This window comes from Sorex fumeus, unplaced genomic scaffold (genome assembly GCF_029834395.1).
Source record: "Sorex fumeus unplaced genomic scaffold, SorFum_2.1 ptg000030l, whole genome shotgun sequence".
Classification (NCBI taxonomy): Eukaryota; Metazoa; Chordata; class Mammalia; order Eulipotyphla; family Soricidae; genus Sorex; species Sorex fumeus.
The window spans coordinates 10710196-10731336 of NW_026606087.1; the positions used below are offsets into that span (position 1 = coordinate 10710196).

A 21141-nucleotide genomic window follows, 5' to 3' on the forward strand; every position below is an offset into this window, starting at 1 on the left:
CAGGGTACCACACATACAGTCCCTTAAGCCCCACCAGGAGTGATTCCTGAGCTCAGAGCCAGGAATAAGCCCTGAGCACTGCTGAGTGTGGCTTCAAAACAAACCAAAAAAGTAATACTAACAAGACATAAAACACATTCTCTTTTTTTGTTTCTTTTTAGGTCACACCCAGTGATGCACAGGGGTTACTCCTGGCTTTGCACTCAGGAATTACGCCTGTCAGTGCTCAGGGGACCATATGGGATGCTGGGAATCGAACCGGGTCGGCCTCATGCCAGGCAAACACCCTACCCACTGTACTATCGCTCCAGCCCACGTTCTTTAGGTGATTAGTTGAATTAACGCAGAAGTGCCACTTGGCTCTCAAATATTCCAAAGGCCAGCTGGGGAAACTACATTTGGCAGTGGTGTCTGCTGGACTCCCGAGTTTCCACCCAACTATAGCAGACACAATATGGTCTGACAATTTTGTAATAAAATCGATCTTCTTGCATGCAACCTGCCTCACCACTGGGATCCAAGCTGTGACCAAAGCAAACATGCCAACATATGGTACATGGCTCTGTCTCCAGACACGACACTCACCAGCAATCTGCAAGGTTTGCACAGGCTCCCTTGCCCCATCCTGAACAGGAGTCTTCTGAGGAAACGTAATGACATAAAATCAAGCACATTCGTTTTTATGGAAAATATTTTGAGAGGACCCTACCCCCAAATAGAAAAATCTCAGATGGAACCTAAAACAGTCCTGTGTATAGTAAGAGCAGGCGTGGGACGTAAGGACAAAATGCCAAGGCAGTTCCCAGGAAACAGCAGCTCTCACCTCCCTGCCCAGGGAGCACGGGGACTCTCATGCGGCTGCTACAAAACAAACGACGGACGCATTTTTCACTCTGCCTCACGAGTTATAAAAGTGAAAACTCTCCGGGCATAAGGAGCTTGCCTTGCACACAGCCAACCACGGTTCTATTTCCAGCACCACATATGGCGCCCTGAGCACCACGCCAGAAGTCAGCCCTGGGAAACCAAAAACAAACAAACAAAAAGAGAGCCAGAGAGATAGTACAGAGAGGGAGGGCATTTGCCTTGCACGTGACCAGTCCAGGTTCGATCCGCGGTGTCCCATACGGTCCCCCAAGTACTGCCAGACGTTAATTCCTGAGTGCAGAGTCAGACGTAACTCCTGAGCATCTCCAGGTGTGCCCCACGCCCCGACGAAAAGCAAATTTTTCTTCTGGTTTCTTTTGATTAACGAAAGAGGTATTGGACTGGGGAGACAGCTAGAAGGATTGGAGCACATGCTTCACATACAGGAGCCCTGGATTTGATCCTTGGCACCACATGGTCCTCTAAGCACATCCAGGAATGAAACTGAGCACTGAACTAGGAGTAACTCCCCCAGCTCAGTGCGGTGTGGCCCAAAAGTCCTCCCCTCCCCCTTCCAAAAAAAGATTTTTTTCTTTTTGCTTTTTGGGTCATACCCGGCGATGCTCAGGGATTACTCCTGGCTCTGCACTCAGGAATTACTCCTAGCGGTGCTCAGGGGACCATATGGGATGCTGGGAATCGAACCCGGGTCTGCTGCATGCAAGGCAAACGCCCTATCTGCTGTGCTATCTCTTCAGGCCCCAAAAAAAGATTTTAAAAAAGGAAGATAAAAAGATTAAAATAGGTCTTCCACAAAGGAACGTGGTATAGTTTAAACTTTTGAAAAGAGGTTGATAGCTGCACTTCTAAAAAACATAGAGCATGCAGAGTAAATCAAATGAGAGGCTTCCTTCTATGCCAAATAGAAGAGTAAAAGGAAAGAGAATAGTTCTCCAGGGTGGAGGAGGAGACCAGCGCACCACAGCGCCCCCTACCTGCAATCAGCCCATCCATCTGCTCCAGGGCAGCTGCCAACGCATGACTCGCATCCGAGGCCATGGCTCCGCCTCTCTGCTTGGGTGGCTTGGCTCACTGAAAAGTCAAACACAGGACACGGGGGAAATTACAGTGAGTGCCAGCTTATGCACACAGGATGACCAGTTCCATCAGATGGCACAATCCCGTGGGCTCCAAACCGCCCAACGGACTTCCTGCTGCATTCACATTCTCTCCCACTCTAGCCTGAGTGCTCTCTATGTTCATCTGAAGCACATGGTCCCAGTCACTCCTAAAACGTAAGGCAGGGGGCTCTTCGAGTTTCCCTGCCACAGAGACACAGTGAGGGACAGTCCAGCCGTCATCCAAGTCAAGGTTCCAGCTCCACTGCAGAATTGGGGACAGAGGCGCAGGCAGCCCAGGCCCTAGGGTGGCATCTCTTTGCATTTGTCCTGCACCTGCAATTCACACTTGTCTGGGGGCAGGTATGATGATGGCAGAGCAGTCTCAAAGGCATTTTCCTTTCCCAAACGAGCCCTCTAACAAAGCTGCCAGCACACTAGCAAGTGCCCTGCTATGGCAGGAACCAGGCACACTGGGAATTCACATGCTAGCATGGCTCAGGTGCAGAATCCCATCTTCTTAGGCCCGGAGAACTTCTCCAAGGATGCAGAATCCAGCCACTCTCCACGCCTAACCTCCCATCAGGAGCCACATCAAGAGTCCCCCACCCCAAGCTTTTCACTAAGTTGTAGGATAGGATAAAGTTGGCATATTCTCTCTAACATTACTCTTAACTCATTTCTTATCCAGCGGCAGCCCTTCCTTGAAAGGATTTAATACTTAAGAGTCACCTCACCTATTTTGCGACTGAAACCTGCTCTTAGAAAAAGATCATATAACTTATTTACCTTAGAGATGGGCTGGAGCGATAGCACAGCAGTAGGGCATTTGCCTTGCGCACAGCCAGCCCAGCTGAGCCGGGTTCGATTCCTCCGCCCCTCTCAGAGAGCCTGGCAAGCTACTGAGAGTATCTTGCCCACATGGAAACGCCTGGCAAGCTACCCGTGACATATTCAATATGCCAAACACAGTAACAAGTCTCAAAATGGAGACGTTACTGGGCCCGCTTGAGCAAATCAATAAACAATGGGAAGACAGTGACAGTGACAGTGACCTTAGGGATTTCTATCTAAAAACATGCTCATGTCAAAAAAATTAGTTGTGAAAATATTTAGCATATGTCAGGCTTTAAAGAAATTACAAGTTATTTCGTCCTTTTCCTCATAAGTGTGAGCCATCCTATAAGGCTAAAACCATACAATGTAGGATATGATTATAATTTCAGCTAAATAAACCACCCTATTTCTAAGGAGATTTTAGGGATGTAATCACAGTGATGAAATTAAACATAGCTAAATTTTTGCAAGAGACAATGAATAAACCTCTTATAATAGAACTAAGTATCTCTAACATGTACAATAAAGGTAAGAAAACATGAAAAAAAAAAAGAATCCCCCACCCAACCCAGAGCAGCTGCCACCACCTCCAGATTGCTCATCCTTCTAGAAAGTGGGGGTGCTAAACTGTGTCACAGTCTCTCATCATTTTTTCTTGCCTCCCCCCCTCTCTGGCCCCCACGCCCAGTTGTGAATTTGTAATCCTAAGGAGAGACTTAGCTCTCGACCATAAAATGTTGAGGCAGGTATTTGTCTGCCTCAAAGGCAGTATATGTAGGGAGCAGAGACCCCTGATCCAGCAGGGGACATAGGGCTTGAAGGGCTCTTGCTCGTTTTTCCTGTGACTCTGAACTTTCAGAGGGACCAAAACGTGAGTAGGCACAAAACAGGCTTTGGCGATTGGTGTGGGTTAGAATCTTAGGACCCCCAGGAACAAGCCTGAGGAGGCAGCGGCCTTTCGAGTCACCCAGTCTGGTCTCTCATGGCACCATCAATGAGCCCTTGTTTTCTTTTCCAAAGTGGATAGAGACGACACATGGCTCACAGGGCTGGGGTCATGATTAAGGGCTGCCTTTATTTCTCATAGACGATGTTTTGTACATTCCCTTGTATATAGGAACTTCTGAATAAACGGCATCTCTTGCTTGTAAATGCGAAGTTACCACAGGCTGCATCTGGCAAGAGATTTCAAAATGGCGTAGGCTGAGGGGCAAAAAAAACAGAGGTCAACCAGGGGCTAGTTCCTCTGGAGAAGGTAGTCTTGGCCAAGACAGAACCATCCACGCCCAAGGAGGGGGAGCACAGTGATTCACAGGTACAAAGGCCAAAAAAAGATTCAGAAATTGGGTGCCAGACCTCAGTAGTTCAAGAATCATTGCACAGTCAGTTCAGGGCAATAGAAATGGGGCTGTGAGGAGAAGATTGGGCCTTCCTCAGCATCTCAGGCCCTGGAAGGAGATGGGCAAGGCTGCAGGAACAGCTCTAGTCTGTAGAGAGAACGGCACAGGTTGCCACAAAGCAGGTCATGGGGTCTCGATGGAAGCAAACTTGGAATAGAATGAAAGAGAAAAGGTGGCACAGGAGGCCTAGGTTGGGGCAGGCGGGGAGGCACTATTGGGGTAACAATCAGTCTATTTAGTCACAGGAGATAAAAGTCCGAAGAACCTGGGTGGGGGAAAGAACTCAAAGGCTGAGCATTTGTTTTGCACGTGGGAGGCCTAGGTTCAACCCCCCTGTGCTACGTGGACCTCCAAGCAATTCCAGGGATGACCCTCAGGCACCAACACAGATCACCCCTGAGCACTGTCCAGGTGTATTACAAAATACAAAAACAACACCAACCCAGTTTGAAATACTTTCCCCCGGAAGAGATCCCACTGCATCAAGAAAACACTTGATAGTGCTTTAGAAAGACGTTGGGCAGGATCTGGCCAGCCTCATCGGGCGCTCCTCCGTCTCCTGTCCACTCCCCAAACATGATTTCTTGCCTCCTCTGCAAGTTTACACCTGCTGTCTCCTCCGCTCTGAGCTCCCTCCCAAAGCTCTTTGCCTGGCTGACGTACTCCCGTCCCTCCCATGCCCAAAGCAGCCTCTCAGGAAGGTTATCTGTGCCCAGCCACATGGAATGCAGCTCCTGCCAAGCACAGCAAATCCAAAGGACCCCATTCAGGCCCATCCATATGTGTTTCCTTTCCAATTGGCCTTATTTGCTCACTCCACAGACACCAGGGGTCACTGTCTTGCTCACCTTAGATGTCCAGTACCTACTCTAAGTATACCTAGAGCAAAGAATTTTATTATTTTTTTAATTTGTTTTTAACGAATCTCAGGTACAGTACAGATTTACAAATTTTCGGGCTTACATTTCAGTCATACAATGATCGAGTATCCATCCCTCTACCAGTGCCCATTCTCCACCACCAATCTTCCACCACCCCCACATCATCTCCACCACCCAACCCCTAAATTTGTGGCAGGCACATTCCCTTTTGCTCTCACTCTCCTTTAGGATGCTGTGGTTTGCAATGCAGGTATTAAGTGGCCATCATGTTCGGTCTATAGTCTACTTTCAACACGCATCTCCCATCCCGAGTGGGTCCTCCAAGCATCCTTTACTTGGTGGTCCCTTCTCGATCTCAGCTACCTTTTCCCCCAGCATGTGAGGCTGGCTTCCAAGCTGTGGAGCATCCTCCTGGTCCCTATCTCTACTATCCTTGGGTGTTGGTCTCCCATTCTGCTACTTTATATTCCACAAATGAGTGCAGTCCTTTTATGTCTGTCCAAGAGCAGAGAATTTTATTTTTTTTAAAGTGTGTGAATAAACAAACGGAGCCATGCGCCCACATTCCCTGAAGGCTAGGGGTGTTGGTAAATCAGACTTAGCCCCTGCTCCCAGAAACTAATTTGCCTTGCATGTGGTCCTGTGGAAAACACAGACAAGTTTTGTTTTCATCATCAGAGGAGCGTGCTTGTGTGTGAGGCAAGTGAGCTGACCAAGGCTTCTTCGCTGTTTCCCAGCATTGAGGAGGGGCAACATTTTCCCAGAAGCTAAGGAGGAACATGTGCGGGAAAGGTGGAGAAGCACGGAAGGAAAGGATGTAGGTGACAAAGATCAACGTGGCTGATGAGACTGCACAAGCTCGTCCAGCTGCTCGAGCAAGGTGGATCAGAGCCATCGTCGGAATTTGGTCAAGGGTGTCAAAGGTAACTGCTAAAAGAAGCTAGGGAATCACACCCAGGACTTTGGGGGTCTGGATACCAGGTCAGCATGAACATAACAGAGATTGAAGGGAGAGAGGTGCCATCTCTCTGCACAGGGACCCCGTTTGGGGTCTGACCAGCAGAGTGCAAGGTGGAGGTAGAAGAGGAGCTAAGCCCAGCAAGGGCCCAAACTCGGGCCCCCTGCAGCTGTATGACCAGGAGGAGACCCACGGGCCCTCTGCCCAGTGATGATTTTGATTTAGGCCAACAGCAAGCTGGGTGGAGCCGTGGGAACTGGTGTGAGGTGAAACATGAGTCAAAGGTGTCTCATATGGACAACCCAGGAGCTTGTGAGCTCAGCTGGAGACCTGCCTGGTAAGACTGAGTCCATGCCAGCCTGTCACGGGGAGGTGGGACTTGGCAGTAGTGTGGGGTGAGAAAGAGAGGCCTTTCAGGGGGCAAGAGCCCAGGTGTGGTGCTGGAGTAATAGCACAGTAGGCAGGGCGTTTGCCTTACATGCGGCCAACCTGGGTTCGATTCCCAGCATCCTATACAGTCCCTTGAACACCGCTAGGAGTAATTCCTGAGTGCATGAGCCAGGAGTAACCCCTGTGCATTGCCAAGTGTGACCCAAAAAGTAAAAGCAAAAAAAAAAAAAAAGAGCCCCAGGTGTGAGGGCTTCAGACCCAGTCTGTGAACACAGATCCTCCTTCTGGAACAGGAAAGAAAGATCCGGGGCAGACAATCATTCTCATCACAACAGCAAGGACCCCTTTGCCTCCCTCTCCACTGTACAGGGTAGAGCAACCTTGCATAAGGAGAGAATTAAGGATCTTTTATGATTCTCCATCCCCAAAGGGGTATATCCTAGGGATATGCCTCCCTGGGAAGCCTGGGCTCATTGGGGATGATGAGCACAGAGCAACTTATGATCATAACCCAGAAGGACTAGGAAAGAGTCAGGATCTGGGGCAGAGGCCAAAGGGCCAAGAGAGAAGTCTGCTAAGGTCTGAGCAGAAAGTCAAGTCACGCTCTGCAGCGAAAAGAAGGGAGCCCTCTGAAAACCCCTAGGGAACTGCGGGGTAGCAGACACAGCAGGGACAACAGATGGACAGACATGGTGTCCTGGGAGACATAAAGGAGGGGCAGCCAAGGTCAGGGCTGTAAACACGCTCAGTGCAAAGAGGGCTGCTGTACTGACTGAAAGCAGTTCCCCTTTCTGCAGACGCTAGACCATCACCACAGCCCTGCAGTTGACCCTGATGAGCGGTCAGGTTTTTCATTCCAAGAGACTGACTCAGTCTGAGCTACAAAGATAAAGCAGGGAATGTTGTTTAAGGAAAGGGAAGGTGAAGGCCATTCATCACTGGCCCTTCCTTTCACCCATCGACCTCTCCACATGCCATGATGCCACCATTCTCTTTAACTTTACCTGAGGCTGAGTGTTCACCACCACAAACCTTGCCCTCCTCTTCTCTGACAACAAACTGGGAGGACACACAGTAAGGAGGGAACAGTCACACTTCAGAATGAGGGTCTGGGATACAGATGTTTCAATCACATGAACTGCACCCCACAAAGCCCAGTTCAGTTCGGCACCTGAAAAATGACTCAGGTGACTCAAGGTGGCTGAGTGCACCCCTCATCCAGTGTCCTGGGAGGTCAGCAGCGATGAGAGACTGTATTCATTGTAATTTCAGAATCTGCATAGCAGAGTAAGAGTAGGCAGGACCTGCTGATTGAGATGTGTCCTGGGCAAGTGAATCTTTTTTTTTTTTTTTTTTTTCCCTTTATTTTATTTTATTTTTTTTTAAAGTTGTAGATTTACAATTTTTTGTGCTTTGGTTTCAATTATACAATGATCAGATACCCATCCCTCCACCAGTGCCCATTTTCCACCACCATGGATAATATCCCTCCCACCCCCATCCCCCCATCCCCCCGTCTCTGTGGCAGGGCAATCCCCTGTGTTCTCTCTCTCCTTTTGGGTGTTGTGGTCTGCAAAAGAGGCATTGAGTGGCAAACATGTTCAGTCCATAGTCTACTTTCGACATGCATCTCCCCTCCTGGAAGGATCCTCCAAACATCCTTTATTTGGTGCTCCCTTCTCTATCTGAATAGCCCTTTCCTCTAGGATACCCGGCTGGCCTCTAAGTTATGGAGTAATCCTCCTGGTGCTGATCTCAGCTATTCTTGGGTATTAATCTCATACTTTGTTACTTTATATCCCCCAGATGAATGCAATCTTTCTATGTCTATCCCTCTCTTTCTGACTCATTTCGCTTAGCATGATACTTTCCATATTGTACCACTTGTATGTAAATTTCATGACTTCATCTTTTCTAAGAGCTACATAGTACTCCATTGTGTAGATGTACCAAAGTTTCTTTAACCAGTCATCTGTTCTTGGGCATTCAGGTTTCTTCCAGTTTCTGGCTATTGTAAAGAGGGCTGCAATGAACAAACAAGTGCAGATGTCACTTCGACTATACATTTTTGCCTCTCTGGGATATATTCCCAGGAGTGGTATTGCTGGGTCAAATGGGAGCTCAATTTCTAATTTTTTGAGAATCGTCCATACGGTTTTCCAGAAGGGCTGAACCAGTGGACATTCCCACCAACAGTGAAGGAGTGTCCCTTTCTCGCCACATCCACGCCAGCATCGGTTGCTTTTGTTCTTTTGATAAAGGTGCAAGTAATGTGAAGTGGAGTAAGGAAAGCCTCTTTAATAAATTGTGTTGGCATCACTGGACGGCTACATGCAAAAAAATAGGCTCAGAACTCTGCCTAACACCATGTACAAAAGTAAGATCAAAATGGATTAAAGACCTCAACATCAGACCAGAAACCATAAGGTACATTGAAGATAAAGTTGGCAAAACCCTCCATGACATTGAAGCTAATGGTATCTTCAAAAATGCCACGCCACTGGCCGAGCAAGTGAAAACAGAGATAGATAAATGGGACTATCTTAAACTAAGAAGCTTCTGCACCTCCAAAGAAACAGTGACCAAAATACAAAGACAGTCTACAGAATGGGAAAGGATATTCACCGAATACACATCTGACAAGGGGTTGATATCCAGGATATACAAAATACTGGTTAAACTCCACAAGAAGAAAACATCCAACCCCATCCAAAAATGGGGCAATGAAATGAACAGAAACTTTCTCAAAGAAGAAATCCGAATGGCAAAAAAGCACATGAGAAAATGCTCTACATCATTAATCATCAGGGAGATGCAGATCAAAACCACAATGAGATACCATCTCACACCTCAGAGACTGGGCAAGTGAATCTTTATGCATCATCAGAATGCATCATCAGACCACTGCATCTTAAAAACTGCAGCAGGTACTTGCATGTGGCCTTGCTCAATGCTATTTTTTATGACTAGGAGACTTTGTCTCTTAGACTGGGACCTATTAGAAAAAGAGAACCTTGGCCAACACAGGATAAAAGCATGTTATTCAAGGACCTGCCTTATATATTAGCCTTCATTTCTGCAGGCTCCAAGAACCTACGAATAACATTCATCTGAACCTCTCATGAGATTTACATAGTGGAAGAAGAATTTAAATTCAATGATAACTGAAAACTAGGCAAGTGGCAAAAAAATTTCAGAGAAGAGGATAGGTCAAAGGCCCGGGGCACCTGCCATGTATGTGGGAACCCCAGTTTCCAACCCCAGGATCAGAGTCTCCCAAGCACTGCCAGGTGCACCCTCCTCACCAGAAAGAACGGTACAAAGAAGACATAAAATGAACCCTAAAAGTAAGACCAAAATCCTTACAATCACCTAACCAAAGCTGTACTGATACAATGCAGGAATGGAAACACGCCAGCGTAATAGGTTAGAAAGATAAAGGGAGTTGATTCCTCATCATCCCAATGGGAATTGATAAGTCATTAGATAACAACTGAAAAGGAGTTGCAGAAAAAGCATTTTTATAGTGACTGAGTCAAAATACTAAAGGCATTTTACTTTTTACTGTAGGTGGGGGCTCACATAGAGTGCCCAGAGGGTCCCAAAACCTCTCCCAGCAATCATTGGGCTGAACAGGTCCATGGCAGAGCCTAGCAGTGCTCAGGACCCCCCTGGTAGTGTTCAGCGGCATTTATGTGAGGGATCAAATTCCGGTCCTTCCACATGCAAGTTATACAGCCCTAATACCTGAGTTATCTCCCCTGCCCAAAATACTCAAAGAATTTTAAATGTCTGCATCTAAGGAAGGGTGGGTGGGGGAAGAAAAAAAAGATAAATAGATAATTATTTGACTCTTTTTTTTGCATGCATATATGGAAGTGATAAGATTTTTTTTTCTTTTTGGGTCACACCCGGCGATGCTCAGGGGTTACTCCTGGCTCATGCACTCAGGAATTGCTCCTGGCGGTGCTCAGGGGACCATATGGGGTGCTGGGAATCGAACCTGTGTCGGTCATGTTGGCTGCGTGCAAGGCAAACACCCTACCCCCTGTGCTATCACTCCAGCCCCAGTGATAAGATTTTTTTAAAAATTAAAATAAGCAAACATGTGAAAAGTGACAATGTGCTGTGTCTTCCACAGAGCAGAGAGCCAACTGGTGTGTTCCTTTCCCCCCTTAGTGACTATGCATCGGGCAAGTACCTGTTAGTCCCCTGCTAAGAGTTTATCCATCATTATCTATGTAACTCCCACACCCCACTCAGGAATTTTTCTACCCTTTTCACACATGAACAGACAGATAGACAAGGTGCCTAAGGAAGCACTGTTTCTTCACTTTGCCTCTTAGTTGAGAACCCAGAACAGGTGGACCTAATATACTTTTTAAAAGACTTGTTTAGGGCTAAGAGCAATAGTACTGCAGGTATGACATTTGTCTTGTACACATTCATCCTGGATTCAATCCCCAGAACCCCATACGGTCCCCTGAGCCCCACTAGAAATGATCCTTGAGTACAGAGCCAGGAGTAAGCCCTGAGTACTGGCAGGTGTGCCAAAAAAAAAAAAAACCCTTTTATTATTTCATAAATAAATGAAGGTTCTCTTGGGACCAGAGAGATAGTACAGGGGTTAAGAAACTTGCCTTGCAAGCATTTGACCCCAGCTCAATCTCCAGGACCACATATATTCCCTCAAGCACTGCCAGGAGAGATCCCTGAACACAGTCAGGAGTAAGCCCTGAGCACTGGTGGGTATGATCCTCAAACAAAAGGAAAAATTAAAAAATAAAATAAAATGAGCACTTTGGCTGTCACTTGGAAAATACTTGTGTGTGTGTATGAGTGTGTGTGTGTGTGTGTGTGTGTGTGTGGAAAATAAAAAATGACAAAGGTGACTTGAATCAAAATGACAGCAGTAATTCTAATTCTTGATGTATGTTGTGATATGTTATAGTTATGTCATATATTATGATATAGTAATTGTAGTTATCCAAAATCTATAATATGAATGTGAAGACAATATGATTCTGGGAAGTTGGAGTGGGCATGAGAGCAAGTGGTTTATCTTGCTTCTGGAGAGTGAGCATAAAAGCTGAAGTAACAATGTGGGATATGGGATATAATGGTTGATGTATAAGAAAACTGATTTTGAAAATGTTCAATTTAGAATACTCAGGAACCTTTAAAAGGATAGCCTGGGTAACATTTGGAAGCTGGTCTGATGTTTAGGGAGAGGGCTGAGCTGATAATATGAAAACAATCTGTATGAAGATGAGATTTAACACAACTTCTTGATGTGGCTTAGAAAGCAATAACAAAGAAAGCTGGAGTGGGGATGGAAGGGGAAGAGGGAGGAGAGAGGAGAGGAGAGACTAGGAGGGAAGGGAAGGGGAGAAGTGGGGAGAAGAGGGAAAGATAGGAGTAGGTAGGGGAGGAAAGGAGAAGGGAGAGCAAGAAGGGGAGGGAAGGGAAAAGACCCCCAGGACTCTCTGGAACACTCCGAGGTGCAGCCATGAGGGAGAACCAGTAAAGGGTTCCCGACGCAACAAAGCTGTGACAGCAAAGCTGTGTTCCTGTGGCAACAAAGCTGCTGAGTCAGTTTTCTCTCCAAACTCCTGCTGGAAGTGAGCTCACCTGCGCCCACAGTCAAGCCTGCCCTGTCATGACCTCACCCTAGATGCTGCAGCCAGCCCCTGGCTAGCAGTCAGCCGCCAGCCCACCCTCTCTATCCACCCTCCACTACAGATCACCCAACAGATTCCCAACACTCCAGATCCCAGACTGCAGTGTTTAGGAGGTGGGCATGACCCAGCCTCCTCTGAGCAGAAGAGGCCTGCCTGACCTCCAACTGCCGTCCAGGCATCCCAGGACCTTGTGGCACCAAACTGAGGCAAAGGATTGAGGGTGGAGTTCTTGGCCCATGGTTACGCCTGACCTGGCACCCACATTGGAAGGTCTTAAGACTCTTTAGAACAGGTGCCTTTTGCCAACCACTCAACTATCTGGTTGCAACTATCCTTTCTCTCACACATCTTGGCCCATCTTGGCCCCATCCCAACCAACTGTCTTATCAATGAGCATTTTCTAATGGTTAGTTCACAGACGGAAGCTGAGTTCACTGACAGAACCAGTTGCTCTGCTTTTTTGCCCATGTCAGAGGTTTTGCCTTGCTGAATCCTCATCTTCTCTTCAAGCTAATTCTTCCAGGAAAACATGGCTGATCCTGTGCACTTCAAGGGGATCTCCCTTCTTCTTCAATAACGGGGACACAGGTGCACAGACCTTCCCCCGCAACCCTTCCCTGCCTGTGAGGGTGCCCTCTACTGTCCGTCCTGAAGAAACACTACAGATTTACAGATAAAACCATCCATAGACAGAACTGGAGAGATAGTACAGAGGGTAAGGTGCTTGCCTTGTAATCACCGAGGCTTCTATCTTGGCATTCATGTAGTTCCCCAGGCCTGCCAGGAGTGATTCCTGAATGCAAAGCCAGGAGTAACCCTCCCTGATGGGTGTGACCCAAAACAAAAGCCAAAAAACTATTCATTGACATCAGGAAACAAAATCTTTTGAGATGGGGCAGACATAGGGACCAGGAGGGGGAGGGGACAGTGCCAACCCCACTTCCCCCACACCAAAGGCACCCAAAAGATAATCTCCCCCAAACTGCTCCCCACCACATCTCGTGAGCTCACCAACTGCAAATCAGAAACCTGGAGTCAATCCAGGTTTTTCCTTCTCACCTACTCTCACCTACACCCAGTTGGTCACATGTCTGCTAATATCTTCCTCAGCCCCTCTCATCCACATTCTCACCCTCTCACCACCCTTTCTTCTGCCAAGCCAAGGCCATGGATCTCTCTCTATCTCTGTCTCTCTCTCTCTCTCTCTCTCTCTCTCTCTCTCCCTCTCCTCTCTCTTCTCTCCTCTCTCCTTCTCCCTCTCCCTTATCCTCCTCCTCTCCCTCTCCCTCTCCCTCTCCCTCTCTTTCTTCCCCACTCCCCTTCCCCCCCCCACCAAGCCCAGGCCCAGGCCCCAAGAGCTAGAGTCTGTGCCACAAATCTAACCAGACAACCAAGCATTTACATAACTTCTCCCTTATTTCCTATAAGTGAGGGACCCCCCTCCCCCAGTGCAAAAGCAGATGCTTTATAGAGTCATGTCTGCATTTGTCCAGGTTTCTCCTTCTCAGCAGAGTCTTAACCCTTGGCCAGTTTCCTGAACATCACTGAGCTTCACTTCCAGCACTTATGAAATATGAATGAAAATATGTAGAATGTGGATTAGTGGGGATTCAAAGGGATAATGCCAAAGCCCTTTGCACATAATTGGGTGGGAGTTCTCAACCACAGCAGTAATGATTCCCCCATCAGACTCCAGTGCCCTGAGTACCAACCAGGAGATACAGGAGCCAAGAGACATTTGCTCCACCTGATTTTCCTCTAAGTAGGCAGTGTTTTAGCCCAACATCCCTCAACCTGTTCCATGTCTATTCCAGGGGTCTTGCCAATCCCCCAGGCATTAGCAACAGCTCTGGATTCACTCCAACATTCTGCTCTCATAAAAGACTTCCCCCACTGAATCAGGAACTTTCAAGAACAGTGTTTCTCAATTTTTTTAACCAACTGTGATCTCCTCTATGTAGCTTTCTTTCTGTGTGACCCCGAGTTGGCAGGCCCTGACAGTTGGCCCCCAAGTCTTGTGCTATGGCTCCCCATTTAAGTGATTTTTCACCTCTGACCTCAGAATATTCTGAAAGCCGATGATGGGGGTGGGGCTCTATGGTCCCTGGTTGATGTGTGTGACTTGACTCTTTGGTGAGTGGTAAACTGAGTTCAACGCTCAGTCTAGGAGCCAGTTACCAGCTCATGTACTTTAAACAACAAGTGAGCGAAGTTAACCTATCTAATGGGGCTGGAATGATAAACACAGCAGGTAAGGTGCTTGCCTTGCACACAACTGACCTGGGTTCAATCCTAGGCACCCCAGACAATCCCCTACCAGAAGTGATCCCTAAGCACAGAGCCAGAAGTAAGCCCTGAGCACAACTGGGTGTGGCCCCCAAACAAAAACACAGGTGTGGTCCCAAACAAAACAAATAAACCCAAATCAAACCTGCATGAAGGGAGGCAGCTAAAGGCTGCCAAAGGCAAAATTTCTCTCCATCTATGCCTGTGATAGCAGTCGTTTACTGTCAAACCACAAAAAGACTGAGGCAAGTTGGGGGAGGGGGGCTGTGTAACTCAGAGGTAGAGCTGTAAGATCCTGGGTACAGTGCCCAGCACTGGAAAACAACAACAGCAAAAACACAATGACAATAGATAAAGAACAGACCGACTCCCATAGGGAGAAAATGGATAGAACCAAGAGGTGACTGCGTTCAAGACATCTTGTTAACCACACAGAGTAGAGCACACACTTACCAACACCATTACATTGTCTCTTTCCTGAATCTACAGAAAGCCCAATTCTTTCCTTCCACCTAGTTAACCTTTCACTCTACACAGTCTCCAAGCAGTATCCACTTACTAGCCCAAGGCCATCTGGCATGCAATCTTCTTTCCTGGAATGCCCAAAATTTGGAGCTTATCTATCAGGTCCAGGATTGTCAGTGACAGGGTTTCTGTGCGATGAACCATGGTTGTGCCACTAAGTAACCGTCTAAACTGGAAGTAAGAGGCTCCTACAGATGCCAGCAAGTCTGCCTAGGTCCACATACCTTACCTGGGGCCCTAACACCTGCCAGAGGCTTGGAGACCTCAGATGGAGAAAGGGCCTGACAGTGAAGGGCAGAAGCAGCATATTTGACCTTAAAGAGACAGGATTCACAAACGCTGGCATTGCACTGGGACCAAAGGACAGTCATAGGCATTAACTTTTAGCACCTTCTCACAACGAAAAGGAGTTGTAGAGGAAGCAAGATGCTAAGAATGAGGGGCTGGAGACAAATACATGGCCAGCCTGGGTTCAATATCTGGACCCACATATGATTCCCAAGCCCTGCCAGTAGTGATCCCTGGACTCAGTCGAGTAAGCCCTGAGTATAGCAGCCGGATGTTAGCCCCAAAACTAACAAGAAAGTAAAAAATAAAATAAAATAAAATAAATGTGTTGTTTTAACACCCAAAAAGAGAGAGAGAACAAAAGGGAATGCCCTGCCACAGAGGTAAGGTGGGATGGGGGGGATGAGGGTGGGAGGGATACTGGGATCCATGGTGGTGGAAAATGGGCACTGGTGGAGGGATGGGTATTTGATCATTGTATAATCGAAACCCAAGCACAAAAACTTGTAAGTCTACAACTGTACCTCATGATGTTTCACTAATAAAAAAAAAGTGTTGTTTTTTAAATTACACATATAATGTATGTATATATTTGTGTATACACACACACATACACACATGTTGTTCAGAGAAATAGTACAGCATGTAGGCTGCTTGCCTTGCACATGGCCAACAGAGTTTTATCGCTGGCATCCCACAAACCACCAGGTGTGATTTCTGAGTGCAGAGGCAGGAGCAGCCCCTAAGCACTATGGGTGTGGCCCACCACCACCACCCAAAAAAAAAAAAAAGATGCTAAGAATGAGTCTTATGAGTGTGCAACTGAATCTAAGTGGGAGGTAGAGCTTTGATTTCCTGTCAGTGAATGGAAGCTGGAGTAGCTCAAGGATACTTACTTGCACAGGAGAAAATAAATGAATGTCACCGAAGGGGAACCAGTCTGCCCAAACCTGTCCCCGTGCAATCACACGATCAGTCCCTCCAAGTAACAAACACTTGCTTAAAGCCTTGGGCTCAAAAGCTTTCCACATTCAAGACTTTGCATTCCTACCTAACATCCTGGACTGGGCTATTCTAATGACACAGCTAGACCAGCGGGAGCCGAGATCCTTTAAGACTTGCTGAAAGGGCCCTAACACCAGATGCAGGCTGGCCGTGGGGGTGCCCGGTGGCAACCAGGGACAAAGGCAATATTTCCTGCTTAGCGTCTTTCCTCTGCTGTACCAGGTTAATGAGCCGTAAGCACTGGCATTCCCAGTCACTCCCTGTTGGGTGAGTTCCAAAAGAGCCCTAAGAATGTGCAGGAGCTCTGCTCTAAAGAACCCGCTGGAAGGGTGCCCCTTGCTCTCTGGCTCTTGCATTTAAAACCCAGCCCAACTCCTGTCACATGCTACCGCTCCTCCACCAGCTTCCTTTGGCACAGCCAAATCCAGATGCTTCTACTTATTATGCACTTCCCTGAAAAACTCAGGCTTTCTCACCAAACCACAGCCCTGGAAGCAGGGCTCCCTGTCCCGAACAGCCCTTCCTCCTGCCCAGAATAACAGCCAGCACTCACCACCCTTCACCAAGAAGGCACCAAACAGGCACTGGCCCCTCACCTGCGGGCGCTGGACAGCGGGACGTCCTCCCAGTCAGCTCTTCCCCAGACCCAGGGACAGGAGTCACATCCTCCCTGCTAGGGAAGTGGCAAGCTCCTTCAGAAGAAATGCCACCCCAAAGACACAAGCGTGACACACCATGGGCCCAGCCCAAGAGGAGGAGCCCAGGGTCTGGCCAGGAAACAGGCTGCAGTGTGAGGTTGTCACGCTCACACCCGCACGGCAATGCCAACTGTCTCGGCTTTAGGAACACTCAGCGGTAGATAGTGTGTTTCCTTCCAGGTCTGAGCTGAAACATCTTCAACAGTGGCTTCACCTTCTGCCTAGTCTCACTCCCCTTTTCTGTTCTTTATGATGCCCCTAAGCTGCTTCCTTCCCCCAAATATCAAGGTAAAGGAGCCACAACAGGGACCAGAGAAAGGCTCAATGGGCTGTAGGGGCTAGAGAGAGAGGATAAAGGGTACAGTGCTTGCCTTGCATGCGGCTGACCCAGGTTGGTTCCCTGGCAACCCAAATGGTCACCTGAAAACTGCCAGAAATAACTCCTGAGTGCAAAGACAGAAGAAATTCCTGAACATTGCCAGGTATGGCCCACAAATAAAAATAGAACAAAACAAAACCAAAAAATCCATGGGCTGGAGTACATGTTTGCATGCAACACGCCCAGTCAGTTCCTGAAACCACATGGTCCTTCATGCAAGCTGGGAATAGCCCCCGAGTCCCACTGGATGTGATCCAAACCCCTCGGCCCTTGCCCACATCATCTCTCTCTCTCTCTCTCTCTCTCTCTCTCTCTCTCTCTCTCTCTCTCTCTCTCTCTCTCTCTCTCTCTCTCTCTCTCTCTCTCTTGCCACAACAATCTCCCAAGATGAAGGGCTGAGCCCTGGTCAGCTGAGAGATGGTCTGGCAGCTCACCAGAGACAAAGCATGCAGGAAGGGTCTTTGGCAAGGAGAGAGATGGGGGCCATAACAGGGGCTGGGGTCTGTGTCTGCAGTGTAATGAGTAGCCAGTTTACCAGTAGTCAGAGTATCCAGGTCCAGGGGGCAAACACCAAGTCCCCCATCAGTTTTCCCACAAACACAGTGAACACAAGAACATTGGTTGCCTCGACACAGTGGGGCTCACTCACAACCCACTCAGAGAACTTGCATGAAAGGTTCTTTCCCTTCCTTCTGAGAATGTCACAAGGAGCAGATATGAGGGGTAAACGTTAAAAGAGTATCCCTTTTGAGGGTGAATGCAAAGGGCCAGACTTAGGTCAAAGACCTTCCACATTGGCTGTCCGGTCATGGCAAGTAAAATGAATGATGGCCCATGACTTTATGTCGGAGCAACTTCCTTCCACTTGTTTGTCCAACCTGCCAGGTCTGGGGTTCATTGGGGGCTTCCCCTACAAAAGAGGCAATGCTCCCTCTCCATGCACCCTTTGATAATATTTTGTTCTCGGGCCTGAAAGATAGTACAGTGGTTTAGGCTCTTGCCTTGCACATGGCCAATGCAGGTTCAATCCCCAACAACCCATATGGTCCTGCAAGCACCACCAAGAGTGATTCTTGAGTGCAAAGCCAGAAGTAATCCCTGAGTATCACCAGGTGTGGTCCAAAACAAAATAAGAAAATACTTTGTCCTCAATTGCTCATTTATGGCTATGCTTCCTGGCTATCTTATGAGGTATATAACTACCAGCCCTGTTTTATTAAAAGAGGCAATCGGGGTTGAAGAATAAGAGTACAGCAGGGAGAGCATTTGCCTTGAACACAGCCAACTAGGGTTCCATCCCTGGCACCACACAATATGGCCCCCCAAATCCTGCAAGGAGTGACCCTTGAGCACAGAGCCAGGACTAAGCCCTGAGCCCTGCCAGGTGTGGCCCCCAAAAAACAAGGCATGAGAGACAAAGAAAGATGTGAAGACACTGCCCAAGGCAGCATGGCTGCTCAGAGTCCCTGGACCCTGTCTACACCCACTGCAGTGCCTAATGTGTTCTCCCCACCACACTGGTCCTGCAGGTCAAGCACACAGATGGGAAAACTGGTTTTTAAGGGAAAACTGGTTTTTAAGTCAAAACCAAATGGGAATCAAAATACCCAAGAGACTTTCTATCAAGTGCTCTTGTTGCTATCTCATATTCGAAACTTCTGCCCACAGAACATCTTACTCACCTGCCTTCAACTGTTTTCAATTTAGGGAGGGGGAAATGCCAGAGAATTGAACCCAAGACCTCACACATGCAAGTACATGCTTCTGATAGTGTACTACTTGCAAACAAGACACAGGACATAAAACATTACCATCAAAGTGTATGACCCACTAAATCCATGTCTAATCTCCTTAGCAAACTTCAATCTGTCCCTATTATCTATAAAAGTCTATAGGACAGGGGACGGAAGAGGAAGGAGGCAGTGTGATGAACATTAAGACTACATTATTTATCTGCCAATGGTCAAAATCTTTCATCATGTCAACTAGAATGTGAAATTTGTATGTAGAACTGAGATTCCTCTAGGATTCATGAACCACAGCCAACACACACATTGGATTTGCCAATTTAGACTTTAGGAAAAAAAATATTCATACAGTAATGGTCTGATTTTAAAAGTCATGATATTCCTCTGTGAGAACAAAAAAACATTTTCCTGATATAACTAGCATCTCTAAAAGTTCAAATGGCCATCAATTACTAATGACAATCCTACAATGACTCCAGCTCAAGTCTGTAACATGTCATACTGAAGTTCTTCTCAAAGACAAACTAAGTTTGGGGGACCGGGAGATAGCTCAAAAGACTAGTGCCTATGCCTTGCCTGCAAGACTCCCAGGTTCAATCCCTGACACTATATGGTCCCCTGAGGAACATCAGAAGTGACATCCCCCCCCCCCCATACTGAACCATTTTACTCATCATTTAAGAATGAGAAGCCCACCCTGTCCTCCATTCAATCAAATCACTGAAGAAATTCAAGAATATCTCAGGTGCCTGGTCCCATGGAGGTAGTAGGAATTAATTCTGAGGGAGAAAGAAGTACCAAGCACCACAGGGAGTGGACTTCAGGAAAAGGACAGCTCAGCAAGCTCAGGACAAGAGAGAAGGATGAAAGGAAGAGCCCTGCTGTGTGACAATCCTAGAAGGCTTCACAGAGTAGGTGAGATTTTTTTTCAGAAGGGAGGGGGAAGGAGGGAAGGTGCAAGCAGAAATGGTATGCAAGAGTACTAAAGAGCAGATCCCAAGAATTGGGGAGATTTACATATGCTCTGCATAGAAGAGGCTAGAGAAGGGGGAACAGTGGCAGCAAATGAGGTAGGGATGAACTTAGAAAGGGTCTCTTACTTCACCTCATCCCTGGAAGTTGGCCTTTACCTTCAACGGGCAATGAGAAGCAAGGAAGGAAGTGATCCCAAGAACTGACCATTTTTCACAGGTAATTCTCAGCAGTGCTCTAGATTCCCCTAACCTAGTATAATCAGGCTAAGGCAGTCTGTCCCCTCTATCTGCCCACCCACACCACGCCCACACTTCTCTTTCCCATCTACCTCGGACTTATTCTGGATGAGCCTGGATAGGGCCTCCCTCCTCTGGTTCTGATTAGCAGTCAGCATGCAGGATTATTTCTGGAAACTCCACCTCTCTTCCACCCCCTTCCCAGTTCACTCTGCCTCTCTGGGCTCTTATTGTGACCCTTTCTGTAGCTCACTGCTTGTTCCTCAGGAAAGCCAGTTTAGGTGACTTTGTGTGTGTGTGTGTGTGTGTGTGTGTGTTGTTTTGTTTTTTTGCTTTTTGGGTCACACCTGGCAGTGTACAGGGGTTACTCCTGGTTCTGTACTTAGGAATTACTCCTGGCGGTGCTTGGGGTACCATATGGGATGCTGGGAATCAAACCCGGGTCAGCCCCATACAAGGCAAACGCCCTAACCACTGTGCTATCGCTCCAGCTCCAGGTGGGTGACTTTCTTTTTGTTCCAGGACACCAAATAAAGCACCAGCTCCAACAGACACTTGTGCATGCATACAAACGCCTCATCTCAAGCTGCCTTCTGAGCAGATGCCTCCTCAGCAACCTCCACGGAACGTTTGCTGGTGAAAAAGAAATCCCTCAGTTGCCTTGGTCTTAACTTCAAACCTTCTCTCTGCCCTAAACACCCGGAAATCTCTCAACGCTAAATTCTAATCTCCCATTTATTCCCTCTGATTGCTGATTCTGCATCTCTCACTCCTTCCTTCTTTTTTTTTTTTTATTAATTTTTTTTATTAGTGAAAAACCATGAGGTACAGTTATAGGCTTACAAATTTTGTGCTTGGGATTCAGTTAT

At 47.4% G+C, this 21141-nt stretch overlaps 1 protein-coding gene across 1 annotated transcript in view; it reads right to left on the reverse strand.

Moving 5' to 3' along the window:
* Window positions 1-21141, reverse strand: part of PPFIBP2 (PPFIA binding protein 2) — a 179541-nt gene that overhangs the window by 132874 nt on the left and 25526 nt on the right. The window contains exon 2 of the mRNA XM_056116123.1: window positions 1863-1959. Coding sequence (XP_055972098.1) covers window positions 1863-1926 — 64 coding nt within the window. The 5' untranslated portion in view covers window positions 1927-1959. The remainder of the gene's footprint in view (window positions 1-1862; window positions 1960-21141) is intronic.